This window comes from Harmonia axyridis, chromosome 4, assembly GCF_914767665.1.
Source record: "Harmonia axyridis chromosome 4, icHarAxyr1.1, whole genome shotgun sequence".
Lineage (NCBI taxonomy): Eukaryota > Metazoa > Arthropoda > Insecta > Coleoptera > Coccinellidae > Harmonia > Harmonia axyridis.
In genome coordinates this window covers 37,482,660-37,507,608 of record NC_059504.1, presented here as the reverse complement: position 1 = coordinate 37,507,608, position 24,949 = coordinate 37,482,660, and the positions used below count along the sequence as shown (strand labels likewise).

At 33.6% G+C, this 24,949-nt stretch overlaps 2 protein-coding genes across 3 annotated transcripts in view; one reads left to right on the top strand and one right to left on the bottom strand.

Moving 5' to 3' along the window:
* The window catches only part of LOC123677963 (MOXD1 homolog 2), a 125,487-nt gene extending 116,199 nt beyond the window's left edge, over window positions 1–9,288 (bottom strand). Inside the window, exon 1 of the mRNA XM_045614720.1 lies at window positions 8,994–9,288. The gene's annotated coding sequence lies outside the window, so the exon portion shown is untranslated. The remainder of the gene's footprint in view (window positions 1–8,993) is intronic.
* A 9,899-nt stretch (window positions 9,289–19,187) lies between these two features.
* On the top strand, window positions 19,188–20,837 carry LOC123678787 (putative nuclease HARBI1). 2 transcript variants are annotated; one of them, XM_045616003.1, is made up of 4 exons: window positions 19,188–19,531; window positions 19,640–19,926; window positions 19,999–20,617; window positions 20,703–20,837. In XM_045616003.1, the coding sequence occupies exons 3-4, from the start codon at window positions 20,157–20,159 to the stop codon at window positions 20,806–20,808; spliced, it is 567 nt and encodes a 188-aa protein (XP_045471959.1). In that variant the 5' UTR covers window positions 19,188–19,531; window positions 19,640–19,926; window positions 19,999–20,156; the 3' UTR covers window positions 20,809–20,837. Both variants share the same exon structure in this region, with proteins under 2 accessions (XP_045471959.1, XP_045471960.1).
* Window positions 20,838–24,949: the final 4,112 nt, after the last annotated feature.

The window sequence follows — 24,949 nt, the reverse complement described above, 5'->3', positions numbered from 1 at the left end:
TTGAGATGTAAATCATCCAGCAGATCAACCACTTATGGACTAATGACCGAGATAAGGATTTATCCTTCCAATGCGTCCTTTCAAAATGAAGCAAAACTGATTTTTTTCGTTTGGGTATCAAGTTCGACACAAGCCTTACGATAACATCTAAATGTTTTATTGATCAACACAAGTATATGCGTGGTAATGGAGCCTCAATGTTCGACGACGTAATCAGACCTCCCATTTTCGTCGAGTCATCCGATAAGACAATGAACACGTGACCTTTCAGAAGGTACCCGAACCGCTCTTCAGTTTTCAGAACCCAAGTGGAATCTTCCCCTTCAAAGATAAGCCCTAGGTTTCCGATATATTTCAGGAGGATGTCTCCCGTACGGAAGTGGTTTCCGTTTTCATTATCTTGCCCTGATACATTCGAAATTACAGATTAACCTCTTCCTATTCGTTGAATGAAGATAGGAGCAACCCCGAAATCAGTGAATAGAACCCCCCAAAGCAAATTGTCTAGGGTTGTTTATTTTTGTGGATGGAAACTGCGCTCTTGGTTCGTTTCACGGTGTTTTGTTTCATTAGCATACGTCCAAATCCCCGAATTTCCACTGCTGATTTTAATTTGGGGATTAATTTTCTCAGTTGGCAGCAGTGAACGGGTCGGACCTGGTGAGATGGCGCATTCTCGAGAAGTTGGCAGCAATGTTTTTTCTTTTTTTTTTTTGGTTTCGTTAAGTTGGCGACATTTTTGCATATAATGGGGCGGGAAACCCACTTTGGATACCTACATTGGAAGTTTTGGGCTACTATTTCTGCAAGTGGAGTTTTCCATCTCATCTAGGTAATTGCAATATGCTCTAGTAGTGATGACGTCACACACCGCCATTTTAGTTCTCCTGTCAGTGTTCGGAATCCAAACAAACAAATTAGTACGGTGTCGTTGAAGAAATTGGCTTATTTTGATAAATAAGATTATTCAAGGAACGATTTTACTATTAATTGACAGACAGAAGGCACGAGATAAATGCCAGTAAGTTCGAACTTGAAGTTCAACTAATAAACACGGCTTTGAACAAAATCTGGGAAATGATACAGGATTCAAACTCACTGGTATTAACCTCGTTCCTTCTGTCTATAAATTAATACTGAAATCGTTGCTCAAATACTCTTATTTATGAAAATAAGCCAATCCTTTCAACGACACCGTACTAATTTGAATGACAATTTATTTGTTTGGATTCCGAACACTGACAGGAGAACCAAAAATGGCGGTGTATGACGTCACACTAATAGAGCGTCGAGTAGAGCGTATAAAAGTCACTGATAATATTGATAGTGTAAATCGAGGTGAAATTTTTATTAACATTTAGTATTTCTGAATCTGATTAAATATTTTTCAATATACCTAAACTAAATACATACAATATAAAGAAACTAAATATAAACTACAAAGGTGGATTGCGGCTCAGTTTAATTGATTTTTGTATATTTTTTTGTATCAAGGCAATTTTATTTCATTTGCTGGTATTTGATAATTATTGTTACTTTTCCTGCTTTTGTTATTTTAGTTCTTGTGGCTATGAATTGTGCAAATACGGTTGATCTGAATCGAGCTCACAAACACGCAACTCGATTGCCTCTGTAAGATGCACAACATTGTATTGAGTACTTTCGATCGATAAATAAATAAATACCGTGTGATTTTGTCAAGATGAATCAGTCAAAAAACTCGAAAAGGAAAAAATTTTCCAATAAAATGTTAATGGTTTTGATATGGGGAAAAATCACCCGGTATATTAATCGAATATAAAAGTTGATTTTTATTTCAAATTAATGTTGAACTTCTGGTATCACTGAAAAATATTTGTGTAGTGACTTTTTGCATACGGCATTGTCTTAGACTTAATTATTGAAAATGAAATATTCCAAATGAAACTGGGTTGTTTGTTGAGGGTTTTATACAACATTGAACATCTCCATAAATAAACTGAAGATATAAGTTCATCCTTTCAAACAACAGAAGACGGTTACGTTCACTGAGAAGGGTTCCACCCCGTCACGAATTTCTCAACAATGTTTCAAATCTCATTACAGGCATTGTCGTAAAAACAATAAGATCACAGTGAGCCTGTACAACATCTCGTTAAACCAGTAAAGTTCCTCCGAGTCATACTGAAAATTACCGAGAAACGGCCAAATTCATAACGATATTAATAAAGATCCGAAGCCTGATTCTCTCTCCCCTCGCTGTACAGACTCAGAATTCAGTCTTGTGTTTTAATTTGGCGTTTGTTCAAGCTTCAATTCGAAAGGGATTTTCTGATGGAATCAAACAAGATTCATCATAAAGACTAGGAGTATTGACTGAAGGAAATGTCGAAGCATTAACATTCTGCCCGATACAGAACTGCTTCCCTCCAGAATTTGATTATTCCCTCGTTAGGAGGATTGCGATTTGTGAATTTCTGAAAAATTCGGTGCGTTTGGTTCCGGGCAGAGTTTCAAAATACGAATTCATTACTGAAGTTTCAGTGGCTTCTTCTATTTAAGTGACGAAATCAATCATGCGCCAATTGAGCCCTTGGAGACCACCTAAGGGTAATAAACATATATAGAGGAAGCACACGAGGATATTTTATCCCCAACATGAACTATCAAATTTGACATAAAGCGCGCGGAAATGAAAACGTATCAGTGATACGATATTTCACTCAATTCGCGAGTTTCTCCACAAATAAAGCACTTCTTAGGTCCCATAGTGAATCAACATTTCATATTAACTCAAATTATATTGAAATAAATACTTAAATATATCAGAAATTCAGAAAACAAATGTCAAGCGCGCCAAACGACGTGAGACAACCGATGACACTAGGAGAGCAAAAGTTGCCAAACCTTGGATTTCAGCAGGTAGATACAGAAAATGATATTCTGCTCATTATAAATTCGACAATTAGGAAAAATATCGGATTAAATATCGAAATAAAATTAATGTTTTTTCGGTATTCTTTAAGAATTTTCTATGGTTCTAGTTGCGCGATCCACATGAAATTTTGGTCTAATCTTCATATGAAAGCTTGAAAACTATAGCAAAAACCCATTAACGGATATTATTCTCGATCTGGATATCGTTCATATAAAATGGAATTTCATAACTTTTCTCGGAAATACCTAATGGAAGTTCATTGGGTTTAATTCGATATTGATTGATGAATTTTAAATGTACTACTGAATGGCTAACTACGCAACAAAAAATCAATGACATATTAATGGTCTTGGAGATCTCAAAGAAGATTGGAATTCGATTGAAGTAGAAATTACCTTTTATTGTTTTCTATAATTTATAATTTACAGAAAATAAGCTGCTTTTAAATTTTTTCAATAATATTGAGGATGGGTCAAAGAAAATTTTCAATTCTATACTTTCTACACTTAAGAATGTCATTATATATTAGAATTCATCAAGACTTTGAAATCTCCGCTTTCTATCAGTGATTGAAGAAAAAATCTGCGAAGGTGGTCTTCATCGAAACAATACCCGAAGATCGAAGTAATAAGAACAGGAACAAAGAAATGCATTGTCTTCTATCCAGGACAGCGAACGGATGACCACAAAGAAAAAAACCTGTCAAAGCAACTCGAGTATAAAATGGTACAGATACAACTCAATCGAATCAAGAAACAAAACAGATCATCAAATCACTTATTTTTACAGCTCAATTTAGATTGATTTTTTCCTCCGAAACAAATACGTTTTCGTTCTTATCCATTCACAACCATCGGGGCGTATCTAAGATTTTAATTATTTGTAGGAATAGCCGTCAACGTTGTTTCAAGTAAATTGATTCGAGCGTGTCGAACAGTTCGGATCTGTGTTTTCGTTTCGACTTCCGATTCAATTCTCGACTCGATTACTGTTCAAATGACCGAAACAAATGGTTATTTGTGGCGGCGACAATGAATTGCTGCTCACCGGAACGCATTGTGAAATAATTGATGATCACAATGTCGTCCAATTCTTTTTGAAGGAAAGCCTCTGATTTCACACAAAGGATCATCATTTTCTCGTTAAAATCTAAAATTTATTCTTTATTCAACATGTAGTTCTACCCTCAGTTCTATCCCACCGAAACATAGTTATCTATTTGAAATAGAAAGATTTGAAAAATAAACGATTAGATTCAGTCTCGTTTTAAATTTTTCTCGAGGTTTTTTTTTTGCTTGCATTAAGAATATTTCAGAAGGTATCCACCTATTGACTTATCAATAAACTTTTTCAATTTCTTGATCTATGATTAGGATTCATAGACCTTAGGTCTTTGAAATCTATAGATCGAATAAACCAGTTATGAGGGTCGATACCAAATTTTAGAATGTCAAGACCTGCAGTTAATGTCATTAAGTTCGAAAATTTTCAACTAATTTTTTTATTTCATACTTTTTGAAGGACCAAAAAATTATATGCTGAATATCTAACAGGCACAGAAACCCCAAAATGACCTATTGCCTTCGGAATTTATGTTAACAGTTGGAATGTGATACTGCTACTGTAAGTGCCGATAACTCTTTGTTTACTCATCGTGATAAGCTACTTTATTGGCCTACTGTTAATATCGGCATCCACTCTTGAAAGCATTTAGTGGGACCCAAAAAAAATTAACGGTATCTTGCTAAATGCGGTAGTGCTATTAAGGAATTCCCCCGTATCAGGTCCAAGTTGAACAAACATTTTCTTCTGACGATAATTCTTCCTAGATTTATCTCCGTGAATTTGTGGAGCCATGTTTCATTCTTTAATTAGCCTTTTACAGCTTCATTAGCATGATACCCAACTCCTTGATTGGGTTTAATTCGGATAGAACAAGTCGTAAAAAAGTCTTTTATGTTCGTGTTAATCAATTCGGATGCTCAAGACAAACGCAGAACATTTTTTGATGCTCAGGAGTGGGTATTATGTCGATATTTTAGGATCCAACTGTATATTGAGTCATCTCATAATAACGGAAAACATCCGATAATATGAATATACAAATATAAGATAACACCACTCAGATAGTTGTATATTCTAGTCATCCACTAGACGAATGTCAAGGTTTTTCAGATATCCAATAGATTTTTGTTACTGTTTATAACCTACTCACTTGCCATCGTTTATTTTTGTCCCTCAGCCATTCTAGATATTATTCTATGGTTATTCCAAATTACGATGGTTTTTCACTGAATATAGAATAATTCTACTTCAGATTCATATTCAAAAAACTAAATGGATAAAAACATAAATAGCAGATCTCATCAGGAATCCGAATCCCTCTTACAAAGAAACTTTAAAATGCTCTTACATGTGTTTTGTTCCCATTTGTGAACTGACCATCCCAAAAAGAATTTGTTATCCTAGGAAATGGTGTTTGCGATGTTACGTTCCCCCCAAAGAACCGATTCATTTTTAACCGACCTGGGATTGTTCGGAAGTTTCCATGAATATTAGAGTGGTTCCATACCCTACAACTCCCATTAAGATCGCTGAAGAATATTGTCTAGTTCCTATCTAGAGAACTACCAGCATAAACTTTTCGAAATTATTGTTTCTCATCATGAAGACCTCTAAAAGAATAAAGAGATCGTTGGGATTTTTATAAAACAGGCATCATTTCATTTTTATAGATACCCATAGGTACTGTAGAATGTAGTTTTGAGTTCGATTTTCAGTTGTTTAGATGACGAACGACTCTTGACAGTTGTAATTTTTTGGTAGAAATATTCACATTACTACATAGATTAATAAACATAGATAGAGGTAGTATACGCAATTTTTACATGTCTAACATTAGATTACCTAACGGATTGTGATATATTTTCAAATCCACAATTTTACTATATCGTTATGAATGTATATTATATTGAATGAAATATATTTATTTGAGTGATTCCCGTTTGAATTTGAATATTTGGAATATGTATATTCGAAAATTTCAAGAGGATTTTGGAAGCAATAATAATCTCAGGAACATAATTCATGTTATAAGATTTTCAGATAATCTCAGAAGGAAGAAAATTATGTGGTAAATTTCCTAAAATTATAAAATACTCAATAGCTAGCTTTACGTGGTCCAAATTGGGCCATTAAATCCATCGAAATAGCAAGTATAATTCCGGCCGTTGATCAAAGAACTGGAAATACGGTTGTTAAAAAAGAAACGTCCATAATCCAACCAACACGAAGGCGGACCATATTTCTCAAAGGCAATTCAGTGAAAAATTTCCCATTTATTCTTCCATTTCCTCTTTCAACCGCAAGGCAACAATACGGGTTCAACGAAACATCCAGAATTAATCTTTCATGATCCTCGTGAAATATCAGGATGAAATTTCGGCGCAGAAGTGATCAATCAAATTATTCAGCCAGGCTTTCTTCGACCGGAGCCAAAATACTCATAACTAATCCTGTCAGGTACCTATATAGATCTAGCAGAACGTGTGGGATACAATAAAATGTATGGTGAGAGGCATCAGCCTGGCCTCAAAGGCCATTCAGGTAAGAGCAAACCTTTTATCGAGGCGCAATGGCAGATTATAACATAATTTTATATCCGACGTTGGAATGTCAGATACGAAATATATTGCTATTCCTGGAGTTGAATGATTATGAAGGCTAATTATTTCCATTGATAATTTATACGCTGCAACATAGCTAGTAGACGATGGCTGAGACAGACTTAATTATGTTTGAGAAGCTTTGATTGAAATTTCAATGAGGTGACTAGAACTTATGACAACTCAGCTTTTCAACGTAGAACAATCACATTGTTCATCTCAACTCAGTGTTTAGGATTAATAACAAATTTTTGAGCGTTTGACATAATAACAAAATGTTCAACTAAATTATTGAGGTAGCATTTTCCCGAGCATTTTCTATTTATAAATGTTTTCTTAAAATATTTCAAATAGTTATTTTTGTCTTCATTTTTGACAATTATAGAGGCAAAGAGCCAAGGCTACTCCAATCAACCCCCGACAAAATAAAAATAGAAAAACAACAAGAAAATGAAAAACAGAAAAAACAAAATAAATGAACCAATCAATATACTCAAATATTACAAAAAATTATTATTATCTACAAAATCTATAACTGACTCAAAAACAGTATATTCAACAATTCCCTTCTCAACGAGATAGACTCGGAGATAGAAGAAAAACAGGAGAAGAACATTTGAGCAGCATCAAAGGTTAAAGAGTGTCGAAATTCTTTAGGTATTTCCTTCACTGATGCATTTAATTTTGTTGGTCTTTTTATGTTACTATAATTATTCAATCTAATTTTTGAAGATTACGATCTCTCAATAAATTTCAATTCACTCATTGAATTTCAATTTATTTCGAAAATTCGAAGGTGAAAACTTTTCTGCAAATTTTGCTCACCCGAGTGAGTGCATTTTGCGAGATTATTTTTTTCCGAATGAAGATATGAATTTTGGATAAAAATGATTTCGAAGCCTATGATCGAGAATTTCATATAACTAACTACAAATAGCAAGAATATTCCGATAACAGCCAAAATTTTCAACAGAATTGGTTTTTATTTTCATCTTTCTCGGGAAGAGCTTTTACTCGATGATTCACATGTTTTCAAGATAAGTGTTATTGTAATATTATCTGTATATTAAACAGTAGTTAACCTACAACAAAATATTTACTCTTCCACAAACCAAAATCGGATAGATGAATCTTCGAACTATCAGAAGTGACTATGTTAGATTGTAGCAATACTTAAGTATTTTTGTATGGTTGAGACTTATAAAGAAACTAGAAGATAAACAAAGAATTTTATGAGCTAAGTCGAAAGATAGTACGTTTCGGAATGTCCAGATTCAGTTAACACTACAAAGTAAAGAGAAAAATTCTTATTCATCTGGCCGTTTAACTATAATTTGAATCTGGCCGTAAACTGAAATTTAGTTTTTTCAATGATAGAACAATTTCAGGCTTGAAGACATGCCGTTATGATCCTAATCGATCTATTAAGAATAAATTATTCAAACGTTCCAACAATACAAATCTAAATTACAGTTCAAACAAAAAGGAAAACAGGAAAAACTAATGACATTCGACTAACCAAACAAACCGACAAATAAAATTGTAGAACTGGTGTCATTACATGTAGGAATATCGAGATAATCACGTGATAGGGAAAACAACCCTCACTGATTATCAATATTGACGAGAGCACAATCCACAATCATAACCAGATCCATCACCCACTAACAAGATTCTACACCCTTACAAAATGGTATAAACGATCTAGTCTAGTAGGACAAGATCATCAAAACAACCGCATATGACAGCTGAGAAGGATTGTCCGTTTCAATTGACGATGACGAATAGCAAATGAAGCCTGAAAACAAACATCTCTTTTGTGAGTCAGAACCAACAATAACCAGCATGAGAACCATCCCTATTTGAGAATTCTTCCTCGAATATGACAACGAGTTGGCGAAGAATTCTCTCAAACCCTCATTAGTGATCTGTGGCCGCTTTTGGTCACAACGGAAACAGAAGAATACCGGCTAATCAGACGACGACTCAGATGACTAACTCGTCAATCACATTCTGACAGTTAATGAGTAGAATATCTCTTGAGGAAGTTCCCGAGACGAGGAGAGGACATGTTTGTGGTAATCGATGCCAATCAAACGGAATCACACTATATCACATGAGAAATCGCTTTGAGGTTTCGTGTGAAAGGCCAAGGCCTATCGACTATGCAGATAATGATTAACCTAGCACTGAAATAACAGGTAAGCTATGACCTCTTCTCATGCAAGAGAAGATGGATGCTTGGGACTTGGGGCACATGAGATCTTTGTGAATACACAGGCATCGTGCCTGGGAGATAATCGCCTCTACAAGGAATATTTCTGTATTCGTGTTTTCCGTACTATCCGCCTGGTTCCTAAGATTAGATCCCTCCGGACCAATTATCCACTTAAAAACGAGATGGCACTCACCTAATCACAAAATATCCGAAACACAAAACACACAATCAAATCAAAGTTAACGAAATCAGTTCGATAAAACTGTCATAGATATCCGAACTGATGTGGTAGATCCAAATTTCAACAGAACAATCCTTTCGGTAATTCAACAATCACTACAATCCGCAGAAACCATCAAGTTCCCATCGACACCAACGAATAAACCAAACACTTCTCGTGTGAAACGAATCAGACGCGTCGTAACGTTTATCGGAGAGCGCGTTTCGTCGCGTCTCTACCAAAGCGTGTTCGAACCCAAACTGATCGTGATCCGGCTCGAAGGACCCTGCGTTTCAGCCGTATCCCCACCACCGGACGCAGGAACAACGGAACGTGTCTGAAGATACACGCATACGAATTACGCTGGTACCAGTATCTACACCTCTTTCTACGTTAAATGTAAAAATGACGGTTTTCATTGGCTAATGATTCGGGGGCTGTGCTAGTTTAATGAGCAATCAAATGAACTTCCTCAGTCGAAATGAATTATTTATAGTTGATGACTTGGTGTTTTGGTGAGGCAATGGGAACGGATTGTCATTCGAGCGTGGCCGTAAGGAGACTCGCGATGTCGTCTTCGGTGTTTAAACTTCATTTGGGTCCTTGAAATTTTTATGAGAAGCAGGAAAAGTTAATGAATCCCGATATTCCCTTTTTATTTGCTGCTGATGGACGACTATCAAGGAAACTGTCAACTTGGTACGGTTAGCAAGTTTCTTTTATTACGACGATTTCCCGGAATTTATGATTGTGATCATTTTCGTCTTTCGGTGAATTTTATTCCTGCATTCAGAGGACAAAATGACGTCAATATTCTCTAATTAATCTGAACAGTTCCCATCAGCTTATACAATGTCGCCTTTTAGGGAGAATTAACAAGTGGAATATAAAATAGAATTGTGCAATATTGACTGCCTCTGCATATTCAAACAAGAAAAAGTATATACTAGAATCTGTTGGCATGTGTTGGCATTAGGAGGTTTAAGCGAAGCCTAAAGCGCCCTTCATTGTCACAGAATTGTATTTAGGTATTCATGAGATGAGATGTGATTTAATATGATAACATTGCAAAATTAGGGGAACTAACTGATCTCTGATAACTGATCTCAACGAAGTTGTAGTTCATTTTCTCTTGAACGCTTTGACCGATTTTAGCAATTATATTTTTGAATTGTTGCTTGATTCTTTGGGAACTTCACTGTTCAGATGCCTTCCTCATTTACTTCCTCTTTTGTTATATACAGGAGTGAACAAAATCTATTGTGATATCCAAACTTTGAGAGAAATTACAGCACTTCATACATTGTACCGTTGTAATGATGAATTCAGTTATCAGATAAACAGAAACATAAAGATTATGAAATCGTATTTAGTTCTAATTTTATCAAGGAACAACTTCTATTAAACCACTGAAATTATTCAATCAAGGGTTCGAAGTAGTTTAAATACAACTGTATACATCTAATGAAACAAATTCTTCTTTCTTATTAATATTTAATCGAAACAACGAAAACTCAACATCAATTTCAGAGTCGTTATATTGACCAACAGGGATTCACAGTATCAATGAAAAGGAGCATAAAGTTCAAGAAAAAAAAAACGTACAGTGTACCGATTAAATCAAGTTGATGATTGCCATTCTTTAATACAATGAACACATTGTTACAGTGTACTGAAATCATTCAAATTGTAATTTCTCTTAAAATTAAGATGTTGCGATTACTAAAAAGACGAAAAAGTTCAGAAAAAAATAGGCAATATCTAAGTGTTTGTAAACATTCTCATCTGTGGATGATTCACTCCACAAGGAGTTCTGAAGAAAAACATATTTTTCATTCATTCGTTCAGCCCTGTATATAAATAAAAATAAGAAACTGAAGGACAGCATACGAACAGTTATGTTACAAAGGAATCAAGCTACGAAGAGAAAATGAACTACGGAGTTATGATGATATCCTCCTGAAATTCAACATAAACAATCATCAATTGGTTATTTTACATATACAAATTAAATTTCAACCTACTTGGATCAGGAATTACAGAAAAATTGGGTGATTTTCTTCAGATATACTATAATTGAATTTTCTATGGTTAACATGAAATTTTAGCAGCAAGATCTGAATTGCTGATAACAGCAATCTACATACAAAATTTCAAATCGTTGGATTTGTAGTTACTGATATATTGTTTTTCTCATGTTAAATTATTCTGCTTGGTATGACGGAGCAACAAGTAATTTTGTACGAATATGTAACTTATTTTTTTATTCATATAGGAATATGCAACAACTAAATTAGATCAGATCTGTCATTACTGCGATATTGAATTTTTTTTTATGATATTCTTTTAGAATTTTCTCTGGTAGTAGTGATGCGTTCCATATAAAATTGCATGAACCATGAACATCTAAAAACAACATCTAAAAACAAAATTCGATATCTATCGAATTTGTAATTTTGAAGTTATCGCAACAAAAATTTGCCAACGGCCATATTTATACGGTACACCAGGATTTGAAATCTGATTTAGTCAATCAAACCTTTTAGTTCGAAACATATCTCGGCCCAAAATTCGAAAAATACCGAAAGCAAGCAAAAGCTACAAGTGGACAAGAAATGTACTCATGATATTTGCAATTCAAACATACTACCTAGGTACGAGTACCACATACACGAGAATCAATAATTTGCATAAGTAATAACCAACTGACTGGTCTGACCAGTCATTAAATATTTCATTCGCGTGAGAAAGATACTATGTGAGTACATTGCCACATTAATTGGAAATTGTGGATTATTTTCAATCTCATGTTCTTACTGAAATTAATTTCCCTTTATTGTTGTTGTGAATAATGAAATGAATAAATAAATATTAACAGTGAATACATAAGTATATTTACTCATTGAAGATGTACTTGATGTAATTTCAGGTGAATAATTTACATAAATATATTCTAAATACTAGGAATGAGCCATCGACATTCAAAAAATTCAATATTGAACGTCCCTTCGTCGAACAGAGTGCTATATAATTTCATCAAAATGCCTGTAATTTTGTGCCGGGAATAGTTTCAAACTATTGTTTGAATTTGAGTCGACTTACAATACACGATAACGTGGATCTCGAATGCAGCGGTTCTGTAATGGGTAAAATTCGTCTAAACTTATAAATATGAACCTTCGAAATAGTGCGTTCCCAATATTTCCGAAAATTTGAATGTAGAATGACAACTTGAATCATCGTTGATCGCTATATCAAAATCAAAGAAAATTCAAGGACATCGAAAGAAAATTAAAGAAAGAAAATTTGTTTATTTGGGTAGAAACCACTTCTCTATCGATCAAAAATATTTGCAGCGCTACGACGTTGATGCGTATATCTAAAACTACAAACGACTTTGATATTTCAAATGGAACATACTGTATATTAATACTTTTTCGGTTTACCGTCGCCACTTGATTATTAATGTACCTTTCTACTAACTTTCTTGTTTTCTATCTCTAGCGGTTTTCGAGTGATTGATTGATTTATTTCTTTTTTTTGTGCAAAACATAGCTGCAAATAAATATTCATCACTTCAGTACTTGGATTCCTAGAGAGCTGAAATTTCGGATATGGATTGCCAATATCTCGTGTATCATTTACATGTAATAAAATACGCCCCTTATTATACAAAGTTGTTCAAAATCAGACTTCAACGAGACATAGTAAAACATGAAAGATGCGTTTTTCAAATGTAATAATCATTTACGTGTACCTAATGAAATACGCCCCTGATCATACAGGGTTGTTCAAAATCACAGACTTCAACGATACATAGTTTAATGAGGAAAAGTGCGTTTTTTTTAAATTGGGTGACCTGTATATCATAAGATGTATTGAAAGAGAATTACATTTTTTTTCAGACGATCAAGCTTGATCTACCTACCTGAATTGTATTGGCGCAAAAATGATCGCTCCTTCACATTCACATTAGTACTTTTCTCTTATTTTCTGCAGTAGTTCCAAAAGAAATATCGAATAAATATTATTTTTAATAAAAGTGAAGATATATCTTTACTTATTTTTGCTTTTAAACAATTACCCTCATTATTCCTTTCATATAATTATTTTGAATCACGCCTTTTTATATTTCACCCACGTTGGTATTTATTTCAAAAAGATTTTTCATTGAAGTTTTCGCTTATTCTAAATAAGTTGTTGGGTACTCAAACTATTATTTATTGGTGTATAATTAAAACATCGATGTCTTATAGCAAATGTCGCATGACTACTTTAGAATTCACAAACGAAAAATGAATTGGTGTAAGTCTCGATAATTAAACCTTTTCCTATAGATATAACCTACCTATTTACCTTCTTTGCTCACTGACAAAAGAACCCAATGCTAATTAAAAATATCTTGTTCAATACAATAATACTATTTAGAATGTTCTCTAGGATTCAAGAGACGAAAATAAACGTCATAAAAGTTCATATCTATAATTCCAACTTCTATAGATTTAAAACTGATATTTCGCCAATATATCCTAAAATGATCATATATATCTTCAGACATACCTTATATTATAATTTATAATACTGTTACAATAAGGCACGCGCCACATCGGTGTATCGTTAGGAACACGACTACCGGCGCCATCTCGTGGAATTTCTGTAACCTACGTAAGAGAATACCAGATTCGGAGGTCCCGTAGTATTTGGGAGAATAATTTGAATATTTTTTCATTGACTTTTCCACTCGAGTGTTTTATAACTGAAAAATATCTCAGTAATGGGTCGTCTTATAATGGAAAAACTCATATCTGTACCAAAATCAAAATCAGCGGAAAAAATTTGTCAAATTAGGTACCTATTGATATTTGATTCTGATCTAATGAACTGGGTAAAATATGAGTGACTGGCCTTAGCCCAGTGGTGGTCATCTAGGCCTTTCAGAAAAGTAGCTTGTTTCTTATCCTAAGACTGTTAGTTTCGGAGATACATGGTGATTCATGAAAATTGCTCTTAATTTCTGATCTCCATAATTTGGGAATCAGCAATGCGGTTTCGTTCAAATTTTGTGAGTTTATTCACTTCACTTCATGCAATGCTTCAAACCGTTAAATGTAATTTCAATATTTTTAGGGCAGTACTCAAATTATGGAGTTTCTTAGTTTAAACTTCGAAATCTATATTTTTTACACCTTCAAGAGAAATATTATTATAGCCATGGAAAAATACATAATTCATTCTAATGAATTCAATTTAAATTTTGAATGAAATCATTTCTTCAAAAGAAGCTACTTTTCTGAAAGCCATTTGGAATTTGGCATTTCTATTGAATTGAATTTTTATTCATTGTGTTTCAGAGAAGATTTTCATTCAATAACTTGTTTTTAAGGCTATATATATGGCTTGGCATTTTCCGGTTTTAGCCAGATATCATTAGAGAAAAATTTGGAAACAAATATGTCCATATATGTTTCGAATTTTAAGTATGGTCATTTTGTGTCAATTGAAACCTCTGAACTACAAGGTAGGTATATTTTTTCAAACAATTCCACATATACATTTCGAACGAATCACACAATATGAATTCATGGAAATGTTAGTTGTAATCAGAATATTATTTCCTCGATTGATGTCGAATGCTTTCAACAATAAACATGAATTTATTTCATTTGCAATATTCACATTAGGACATGACAAATCGAAACTAGTTTGTACTTGTTTATCTATGTATGCAGTGAAAGGATACGTTTGGGAGTGCTGGTTTAGTTCAAGCTATGTACCTATAGGTTCACAAAGATAAACCATAGTTACGACTTTTTACAGCTTTGCTGTTTTAATAAGTTTATTGAGGCCCTATCATAAAATTATCTCAAAACAATTGGTTCGCTCAGACCTGTATTCAATAATTTTTATGTAGGCTGCATGCACACTTCGATTATTATTTTTTATGAGTCTGTGGGTCTGTGCAGAGCAGTTGTTTTGAAATAGTTTTATAATAGGGCCTTAGTAAACTTATTAAAACGGCAGAGCTGTAAAAGGTCGTAACTACGGTATACCTTTGGGAAACCTATATATGCTGATATAGGTACCAATATTATATGTCCATATTGAACTAAAAATACAATATTTATTATTCTTATTCTTTGGAATAGTTCGAAGAGAAAAATGTCACCCCATCGAAATTTTCACAGTTCTGAAATAAAAACTGGCAGAAAAACAGGAAATATATTTATTGCCGGTTGATTCAAAACACTTCATCTTCTATAAAAATTTTCATCAATTGCATATACCTATATACTTAAGCAGAACAAATTTGATTTAGATGATGTATTTATATCTTTGAGCGCCTGCGAACCAATAGCTCTATCATTTCGACTAAGAGCAGTGTCAATGCTTTTATCTGAATTTATAATTCTTATTTTCTCTAACAGCCCTCGAACCAATTGTAGTTTTATTAGTTCTGAATTTTCACATTGAAATACACGACAACAGATTTTTTTTTTGAAAAACTCTTAATAGATTGTAAACATTCCAAGAATTTTGAAATTCATATTCATTTCATATATATAAAGCATACACTTTTTTGTGTAAAAATCAGTGAATTTATACTAAACTAGTTATACGAAGGTTTGTTTCAAAAATAGAAAGAATTGATTTCCGCACAGAATTGAAATGAATCTCCACTGAAGAACCTAGTGAGAAAGATAGCTAAAAATAAGCTAAATAAATTATCCTATTATAACTTATTTAAACATATATTTATATATACATGGCCGCCGCCAGACATTTTGGCGCCCCAGCAGAACAAAATTTCACCACGCTGTTCTGCCTAATTTATTTGACTTTTCTTTGAAGGAGCCTCTGTTATTTCCGTCAATTTCGCATGGAATCATATTTTTCAAATTAAAATCAGCTCTTCAAATCTATCAAAGGACGTTTTGTCGATTTTATCAAAAAACGTCCTGCAGTGTTTAAGAGTACGACGCTCTATAAGTCTATAGTGAAAATTAAAATGACGATGTAGTTTTTTGAAGTGCATTTTAGTACCTATTTGTATTTTCATGACTACAGTTGAGATTTGAGAGCGCCTATTCTATTTGAAAAAAAAATGGCTATTGGTAATATATTATTTTACTACAAAAAAGATATTTTCACGAAAGAAACATTTTGGAGTCAAAAAATATTTCATATTTTTTTAAGTGACTACGCTTCTAAAATTTGGTGCCCCGGCACAATGTCCGGTTTGCCGGTCCTGAATTTATACCTTATAGTAGGAACTATTTCTAGTTAAATTGTAATACAATATAATAAAGAAATACTCCTCATCAGAGAACGATTTTACTTCGAGTGTCAATTCTTGATTCAGATGGTGAAAGTTACTTTTATTGTTCTTCAGACGGATCATAGACAGCATAACTTCTTTGGCTTCCGTTTTCGACAGGTGAGACGGTCATAAATATCCAGAAAGACACTAGATTGTCCCAATTTCGGAAATGACATTTCTTAACCTAGTAATTGACGGTGTATAACTAGGGCTACCTAGTTTTACACAGCAAGCGCCATAAAAACGTCCCATGAATCAATGGGTGTCATAAATAGACCCTAACGTCTCGGTTAACGCAAGGGTCTTTAGAAACTGGCCTCCTTGATTCTCCAGCCAACCATTGTTGGGGACAAAGAGGAGGTGGACCACCACGACTTCTGTCATAATAACCAAAAAACCATATGTATTTAAGTATTGTGAGTTCGATTCTGCGTAAAATGGTTGAATCTATTCGGGTCAACCCCCACTGGGATTCCGAAAAATTGAGTGAATTGGGAATGTTGGTCAAGTGCTCATTTACGGTCTGGCAGTTGGTGAAAATCAGCCCTTCACGCAAAAGGGAGGCATTGTACAGGGTTGTCTTTGTCGTTATCGACCTACTTCTGTGTGACCATGTGTTGACTCACAACTAGGTATATCAAGTTTAAATTAGATCTGCTTCAGGCTTTTCTACAATGCTTATATTAAATTTATTTTATAAGTAAAGCACACATGGAGTGATTTTTAATGACTATATTCCTTGGCAGAATTATCAAATGAATCAAAAATTCATCAGCATAACATAATTTTAATGATTTTCTCATATTTTGTAGCTCCTTTATGTATTGAAATTTAATATCGATTTTGTGAAAGACAAATAGATAGCATCAATCACATAACATCCATTCAACTTTAACACCTATAAAATTTTATTACCTCAATAACCATTTTGAATAGCTTTGAGGCATACATTGTTCCGATTATAAGTACCTCATAATAAAATACAAATTAAAAGTGTAACTCAGTTTCTACAATATAAGTAAGAAGGAACCTTTTTTGTATGGAATTCTTTCGAAATAGTTTTACGGTGTTTTAATAATTCATAACTTGTCTCGTTAGATGGATACCTATAATGAAATTCAAAGAGAATTATTTATTTCAGTGGCAATAAACTGAAACTATAATCAATTTTGAATGGCTTTTGATTCTTAGAATGATAGTTTGACTATGACGCAGCTGTCTGCTACTACATGAGAAATTTAAAGAATAAAATCGAATTGCTAGAGTGCACAGCCATTGTTGTTTAGAACTGTTTGTTTGAAATTTGTGCAATTAATGATTTTGAAACCAACAATACAGGGCTTTCCTAAATTGGAGGTACAAACGATAATGACAAATTCCTCGGATCATTAAAAGAGCAAACGCTTTGTTTTCGAGTCACAGGGTGTTAAAATTCATTTTGTTCAAGCTTTTAAGGCATTCTTTAAAATGCGTAAACAATGTATAAAATGTCTGGGTATTCTAGGCAATGTATGAAATGATACGAATACGTTCGTCCATTTCATACTTTACCTAGGCGTTGTAAACAATTCTTAAGCGTTTTATAGAATGCTTGCTGGTCTGCCGGAAATGTGTGAAATGAAATGAATCAGGTGTGAATTCCTTATCTTATCTGAAAGGGTAGGTATCTTTTGTAATATGTGATAGAAATCATTTTATGATCAAAACATTAATCTCTTCTTTTTTTTTCCATTCACTATTTTGATGAAGGAGCGCAGAAATAGAGATATCTGAAAATCCATTCTGGGCAAAAATTATCAACCTCATTGAAAATTATCATAAAAGGTTACGTTTTTCTCAAAAAGGAATTAGGAATCACTGCACTTAAAAATTTTCATTCAACATTCAATTGTTAGATTCTAAACGAATGTTTAATAATTACTTTGTATTCATAATGTTGTTCATTTTGAACAACATTTTTTTTTTAATTCATTCAGTAATAAATAATTAATAAATTAATTCAGTATATGATAAAATCAAAATCCTTCTGGGTTGATCATAATTTTATTTAATTTTACGTAATCAATAAAACTAACGAAAGCTAAACACAACAATTCTCTCTTCAATGAGATCTTATCTTACCTTGCCTGCTAGGCGTTAGGTATTCTATAGGATGGGTAGGCAATGTATGAAATGAATAATATTTCAAACATTGCCTGAAATTTTCAGGCATGCAATGCAATGCCTAGGGATTGTAAAGAATGCCGGCCTATTCACATTGCCGGTAAAATATACACGTGTTTCATTGTTTATATATTGAAGTATTGAAGAGTTAAAGTTTCAGGAAAAACATATTTTGTTTAATGTTTAATTTTTTTATCCCGACTCTTCTAGGCCTCTTTGAGAGCTCTCCGAAGATTACAGCTAGTTCAAAAAACTTATTTAGAGATTTCATTTCCAATCTCTGAAACGAGCTTGAATGGAGTGCTCGTTCATACATTCTTGAACTATCAGACGCCTTCATCAGACAAACTCATAAAATATTCAATTCAGAATTTGTCAATTGACATTTGTCAACAGACACAGACGTTGATCTATTTCATTTCGGAATATGTTGTTATGTCATTTTTCAGTAAATTGATCCAAATATCTACGATGTACTCCTACTATAGGAAATGAATATCACTATTATTCACCTCTATAACTTGAATTTTTATTTGGTTTAGCTCTATATCTCATGTCGAATTTAATCAAGAATTGTCAGTATAACTCTAAGGCCCAGTTTCACCAAATGCTTTAATCTTGACTTAGCTCTTAAGTGAGGCTTTAGATCACGATTAATGTAATGTAGCGTTTCACCACACTCCAAAGCGCCATTTAATCGACCAATCGCGATTTAGCACTAATCGGCCATTTTTGGAGGATTATAACCTTTCAAGCTGAGATTAATAATTATTTGGAACTCTTGTCTATGTAATTATTTTTCCGGAAATTTCGTTAAAATGGCCTTTCGACGAGTATATGATCTTGCCTTTGAAGATGATGATAGTGATGAAGAATTTGTCGTTCGACGTCCTCGATGGATCCGAGAAAGAGAAGATCATTTCCAAAATGTGGACAATGCGGATTTTGAGAAAAGATTCCGTCTCTCAAAAAAAGCTGCACTCCAAATACTGGGTTCAATTGAGGAACAAATTGAATTTGCAAACGACAAGTAAGTTTTAATGTTTCATTTTCCTTTTGAATTGGCTACTGATATTGTTGAGGTTATGTTTGCTATATAGTTTGATACACTGATTTTGCGTTTCCTATTGATTTCCAGGAATAATTCTGTTTCTCCAATGAATCAGTTACTATGCACCTTACGATACTATGCTACTGGTTGTCACCAAATTACAGTTGCAGACTTCACTGGAATTAGTAAATCGACAGCCCACAGAATAATTCATCGAGTGAGTACTGCTATTGCCTCTCTCCGTCCACTGCATATAACATTCCCTGAAACTCAGGAGGAAATTCGAAGAACACAGACTGAATTTTTCGGAATTGCAAGCTTTCCAAGGGTTTTGGGTGCCATCGATTGCACTCATGTTAAAATTAAAACTCCAGGTACGTCCTTCTTTCCTCCTACATGTAATGATTCTTCTCCCACTGTTTCATTAAATTTATGTCATTTTTCAGGTGGTGATAATGCAGAGCTGTTTCGTTGCAGAAAGGGTTACTTTTCACTGAATGTTTAGGCTATATGCAATGCCAAACTTGAATTCACAGACATAGTTGCGAGGTGGCCTGGAAGTAGTCATGATTCCACCATATTCCGTAATTGCTATCGGAAAGCTATGTTTGATGATGACAGATATGGAAATGCTGTCCTAGTAGGAGATAGTGGATATTCCTGTACCAAGTATTTCATGACTCCTTTTGAAAATTGTTTGAACCCTGCGGAACAATTATACAACGAATCTCAAATCAGAACGGGAAACCCTGTGGAAAGAATGTTTGGAGTTTGGAAAAGACGCTTTCCTGTATTATCGTTAGGTTTTAGAATCGATTTGGATAAAGTATTTCCTGTAATAGTGGCAACGGCTGTACTTCATAATGTCCTACGAAGACGTGGGGAAGATGTCCCATCTTTTGATGCTGAGTTTGAAGCCAACCTACCAGCACCATGGGATGTTATAATAGCTCAGGGAGACATGGGACAAAATCCCATAGCAGTCTTAGGTCATCCATTGAACGAGAGGAGAGATTACCCTGAGCACCGAGAAAGACGTACTATGGTTCATCAATACTTCACAAGGTTTGTGTCCGGCCTGAAGATTATTGAACATATTTTGGCATTTCTATAATAGCAAAGCAAATGCTAATTTATATGTATATTTCAGGCTGGTAATGCTAGAGCGACAGCGCAGGGAAATTGGAAGGGTTGTAGTGGAAGAACATGAAGAGATTGCGGAAGATCCACATCCAGAAGTGAGGCAGGATCAATAGGACTTAAGACATTGAAAACAGCTGACAAAGAAAAAAAAAATCACTCGCAGCCAGCAAATTTTTTTCTAATTTTATCAAAATATGACTATATGTATAGGCACAATATTTCCCATTTAAAATAGCCGTAAACTTTGTTTTTGTGTTTTATGAAATTTATTGCAAAGAATAATTTATTGATATGTTTGATTGAAATATTATTTAAGAAGCAGTTAAACTTGTTAATAAAAATAAATCAGTTAATAAAATTACTTAAATAGTTTTTTTTACAGAATGTGTGGTTTTGTGAAATGGGATAATTAAAGCTCTCAAGTACAAAATCAACTTTAATTGTATAACAAAACTCAACAAACAGGAAGTCAGTTAATAACGTTCAAACATAAAATGTGAATATTTTTTACATACATTCAGTCAAAAATCATTAGAGGAAACCAATAATTTACATTAAAAAATATAAATGAAAATCTTGTTTACTTATTAAAAAAGTGATAAATAATTATTTTCTTATACAAAGGCTACATAAACATAACTAACAGGAACTTGGCTGATCACAGTAAAGAGCATATATTTCAAAACTCAACAAATATTATATGTTAATTTTTTTTACAAATAAAACTAAATGAATGAATGACACCTGACACCTAGCGTCAATGGTGGTCATCACTGCTAATACGAATACAGAACACTATATAACTCTTTGTTCACAACGTTGCCAAATGGTCTGACTATTTAATCGCGATTTGGTTAATCGCGATCAACTTTGGACGGGTTGATGCATGGTGAAACAGAAAACACTGTTAAGCCTGCTTTAGTAACAAGCGGAGTTTAATCAATCTGGGATCAAGTGCTGTTTGGTGAAACTGGGCCTAAGGCCCATTTTCACCAAATGCTTTAACCTTGACTTAGCTCTTAAGTGAGGCCTTAGATCACGATTAATGTAATGTAGCGTTTCACCACACTCCGAAGCGCCATTTAATCGACCAATCGCGATTTAGCACTAATCGGCCATTTTTGGAGGATTATAACCTTTCAAGTTGAGATTAATAATTATTTATCAGTATGGAACTCTTGTCTATGTAATGATTTTTCTGGAAATTTCTAATTTTTGGGTCAATTTTATCGAAATATGACTATATGTATAGGCTCAATATTTCCCATTCAAAATACACGTAAACTTTGTTTTTGTGTTTTATGAAATTTATTGCAAAGAATAATTTATTGATATGTTTGATTGAAATATTATTCAAGAAGCAGTTAATTAAAATAAATAAGTTAATAAAATTACTTATATAGTTTTTTTTCCAGACTGTGTGGTTTTGTGAAATGGGATAATTTCTTTTTAACTTCTGCAAGTTTCCGACATTTCGAAGCACATCACTCGACATTTTCGGCAAAAATTAACTTTGTTTTTTGTTTACAAGATGACAAATGATTTGAAATGTTATGAGTTATGAATGAATGACACCTGACACCTAGCGCCAATGGTGGTCATCACTGCTTATACGATACAGAACACTGTATAACTTTTTGTTCACAACGTTGCCAAATGGTTTGACTATTTAATCGCGATTTGGTTAATCGCGATCATCTTCGGACGGGTTGATGCATGGTGAAACAGAAAACACTGTTAAGCCTGCTTTAGTAACAAGCGGAGTTTAATCAATCTGGGATCAAGTGTTGTTTGGTGAAACTGGGCCTAACTATTCCTGAGAGAAATCTTGGTCCTGTGGTGTTTTGACCTAACGAGAGTCCTGTACTATATATTTGTTATTTGTAGCATTGCATAAGGAATATTCTTTACACTCTGGTTGTAGTTTGACCATTAAATGTGAACTTTCGAAACAATTTTTCAGAAATGATAGAAACGATTCAACTTACATCAGGTTCGAAAAAAGTTTTTCCTAGAATGATTGCAAAGTTTTGTTATTTGACTAATGAAACAAATTACGTAAATTGTAATTGCAACAGAGGAACCAAAATGTTAACATTTCAGTTGTGCATCTAAAACACAATATAGCGGAATGTAGAAGGTAAGTATTCAATGTTGATGTAAATAGTAAGATATATTTGTCGCTATTATTGACAACTCACCCCTTTCTTCAACAAACAAAAATAATCTTTACATACATTGAAAACCATCAGAGTGTGCACTGATGAGGAAATAGATGCATCTGTTGACCGGCTACTTATTTCTATTGGTATGTTTTGCTTATATTCATCAGGAACATGACAAAACGCTATTATTCCCCCAGATTGTTATCCCTGTTCCGAGGCAGAAACTTTACCGAAAACAAAATAAATATATCCAGTCGGCATGACAGAAAACAGGTACGCTTCTTATAATCGATATTTATAATAAGAACGAATAGAATGGCAAACTACAACAGACGAATGGAATCCCTTCACATCGTCTGGAACCCATTTCCAGAAATCACAAAGGGTTGTTCGAGACTGATTTCAAAAGAGCCACGTCAATTGAATGGAGCTGTAAGAAAAATGAAGAAACCCACGTGTGCAGAGGCGTAGCAACTTTGCGGATTCTAGGATTGAGATGGTGAAATCATATCGGTTTTTGAATTTTCACTTGCGAATTTGTACGATCACGATTTGGACTCTAATATCAGCTAATATTCATTATGTTCACAACAATTATTTCGTCGAAGAATTATCAAAAAAGACATGAGTAATTATACCTCATGCAAAAAAGTAACATAACTTGTCAATAATTCTTGTACGAAAAATTATTGAGTAAAATACTCGCATTGTGATATATCAAATGAAAGGTAATTTGATTACCTATTCAGTGATGTGGCTTAAAGTTGGTGGTGCCGTTTTGCATTAAAAAATTAGAAAATAATTTACAATTTATGATTGGAGAGTAACTGCAATCAGACCATTATTCTTATACTAATTATTATTAAGGGAAATCCACGAATCCATGGATATTTAATTTCAAAAGCAGGTCCCCCTATGCTTTTTTGAATTTACGCACCACAAATTTTTTCATAAGATGTTTCCTCTACGTGATTTTTGTTTGATTCAACCTAAAAAAACACCTGGTAAACTGAATTTTTTACCATACTTATTGCAGAATTAGAAATACAAACTAAAATGAGAGATTCCTCAGTTTTGAAAAGAAAAAGTCCTATAAATATGGGCCATCTAACCCCTTCAGGCTGTTAATTAATTAATTCTTTCTTTGAGCATTTCTTTATGGCATCTGCAAAACAGAAAATATTGTTTGAGATTCGACATATTTATTTCAATTTAGAGTGATAGGCCAATTTTCATTGAAAAGCTACAGCGTGATTTATTTTATGGAAAAAAGATTGCTTTTTTCCCCAGAACTTTTTTTAAACTGATAGTTTGAAAAAATTAAAAAAAACTCTTATCAGATACTGAACTTTTTGTTCGTATTTCGATTTCAAACATGTTTCGCGAAATCATCATCCATTATCATAAAAATCGAACCAGTAAGCGGTGGTGGATAAATTAATTATTAGATTTGGTGCTTATTTTCCCGATATGAATCAATGATTCATGAAAATTCGATTAACTCTTATAATCATCACAAGAAGTAGGATTACAGGAAACACCTTTTATCTCGAACAGTGCCGCCACCAGACATTTTGGCGCCCCGGCAAAATGAAATTTCGCCGCCTGCTTTGGCTAATTTATCTGAATATTCTTAGGAGCAGCCTCTGTTATAACCCTAAGGCATCTTTTCAATTTGAAATCGTATTTTTTAACTTGAAATCTCCTTGTTAAATTTTGTCGATATCATCAAAAACGCTCTGCATTGTTTAAAAGTACGACGCTCTATAAGTCTATAGTAAAAAGACGACGTAGTTTTCGAAGGCGCATTTTAGTACTTACCTATTTGTATTGTCATAACTCTAGTTGAAAGCACCTTTTCGATTCAAAAAATTGGCTCCTGGTAATTTTATTATTTTACTACAGAGAGTGGTATTTTCACAAAGAATACATTTTGTGTCAAAAAATATGTCTTGTGTTATTAACTGATTGCGCCCCTAAAATTTGGCGCCCCGGCAAAATGTCCTGTTTGCCGGGCCCATATTTTTAGGCCCTTTTATTCATAAAATTACCCAAAGAATATCTCATTTTCGTTTGTAGGAGAGAGGGA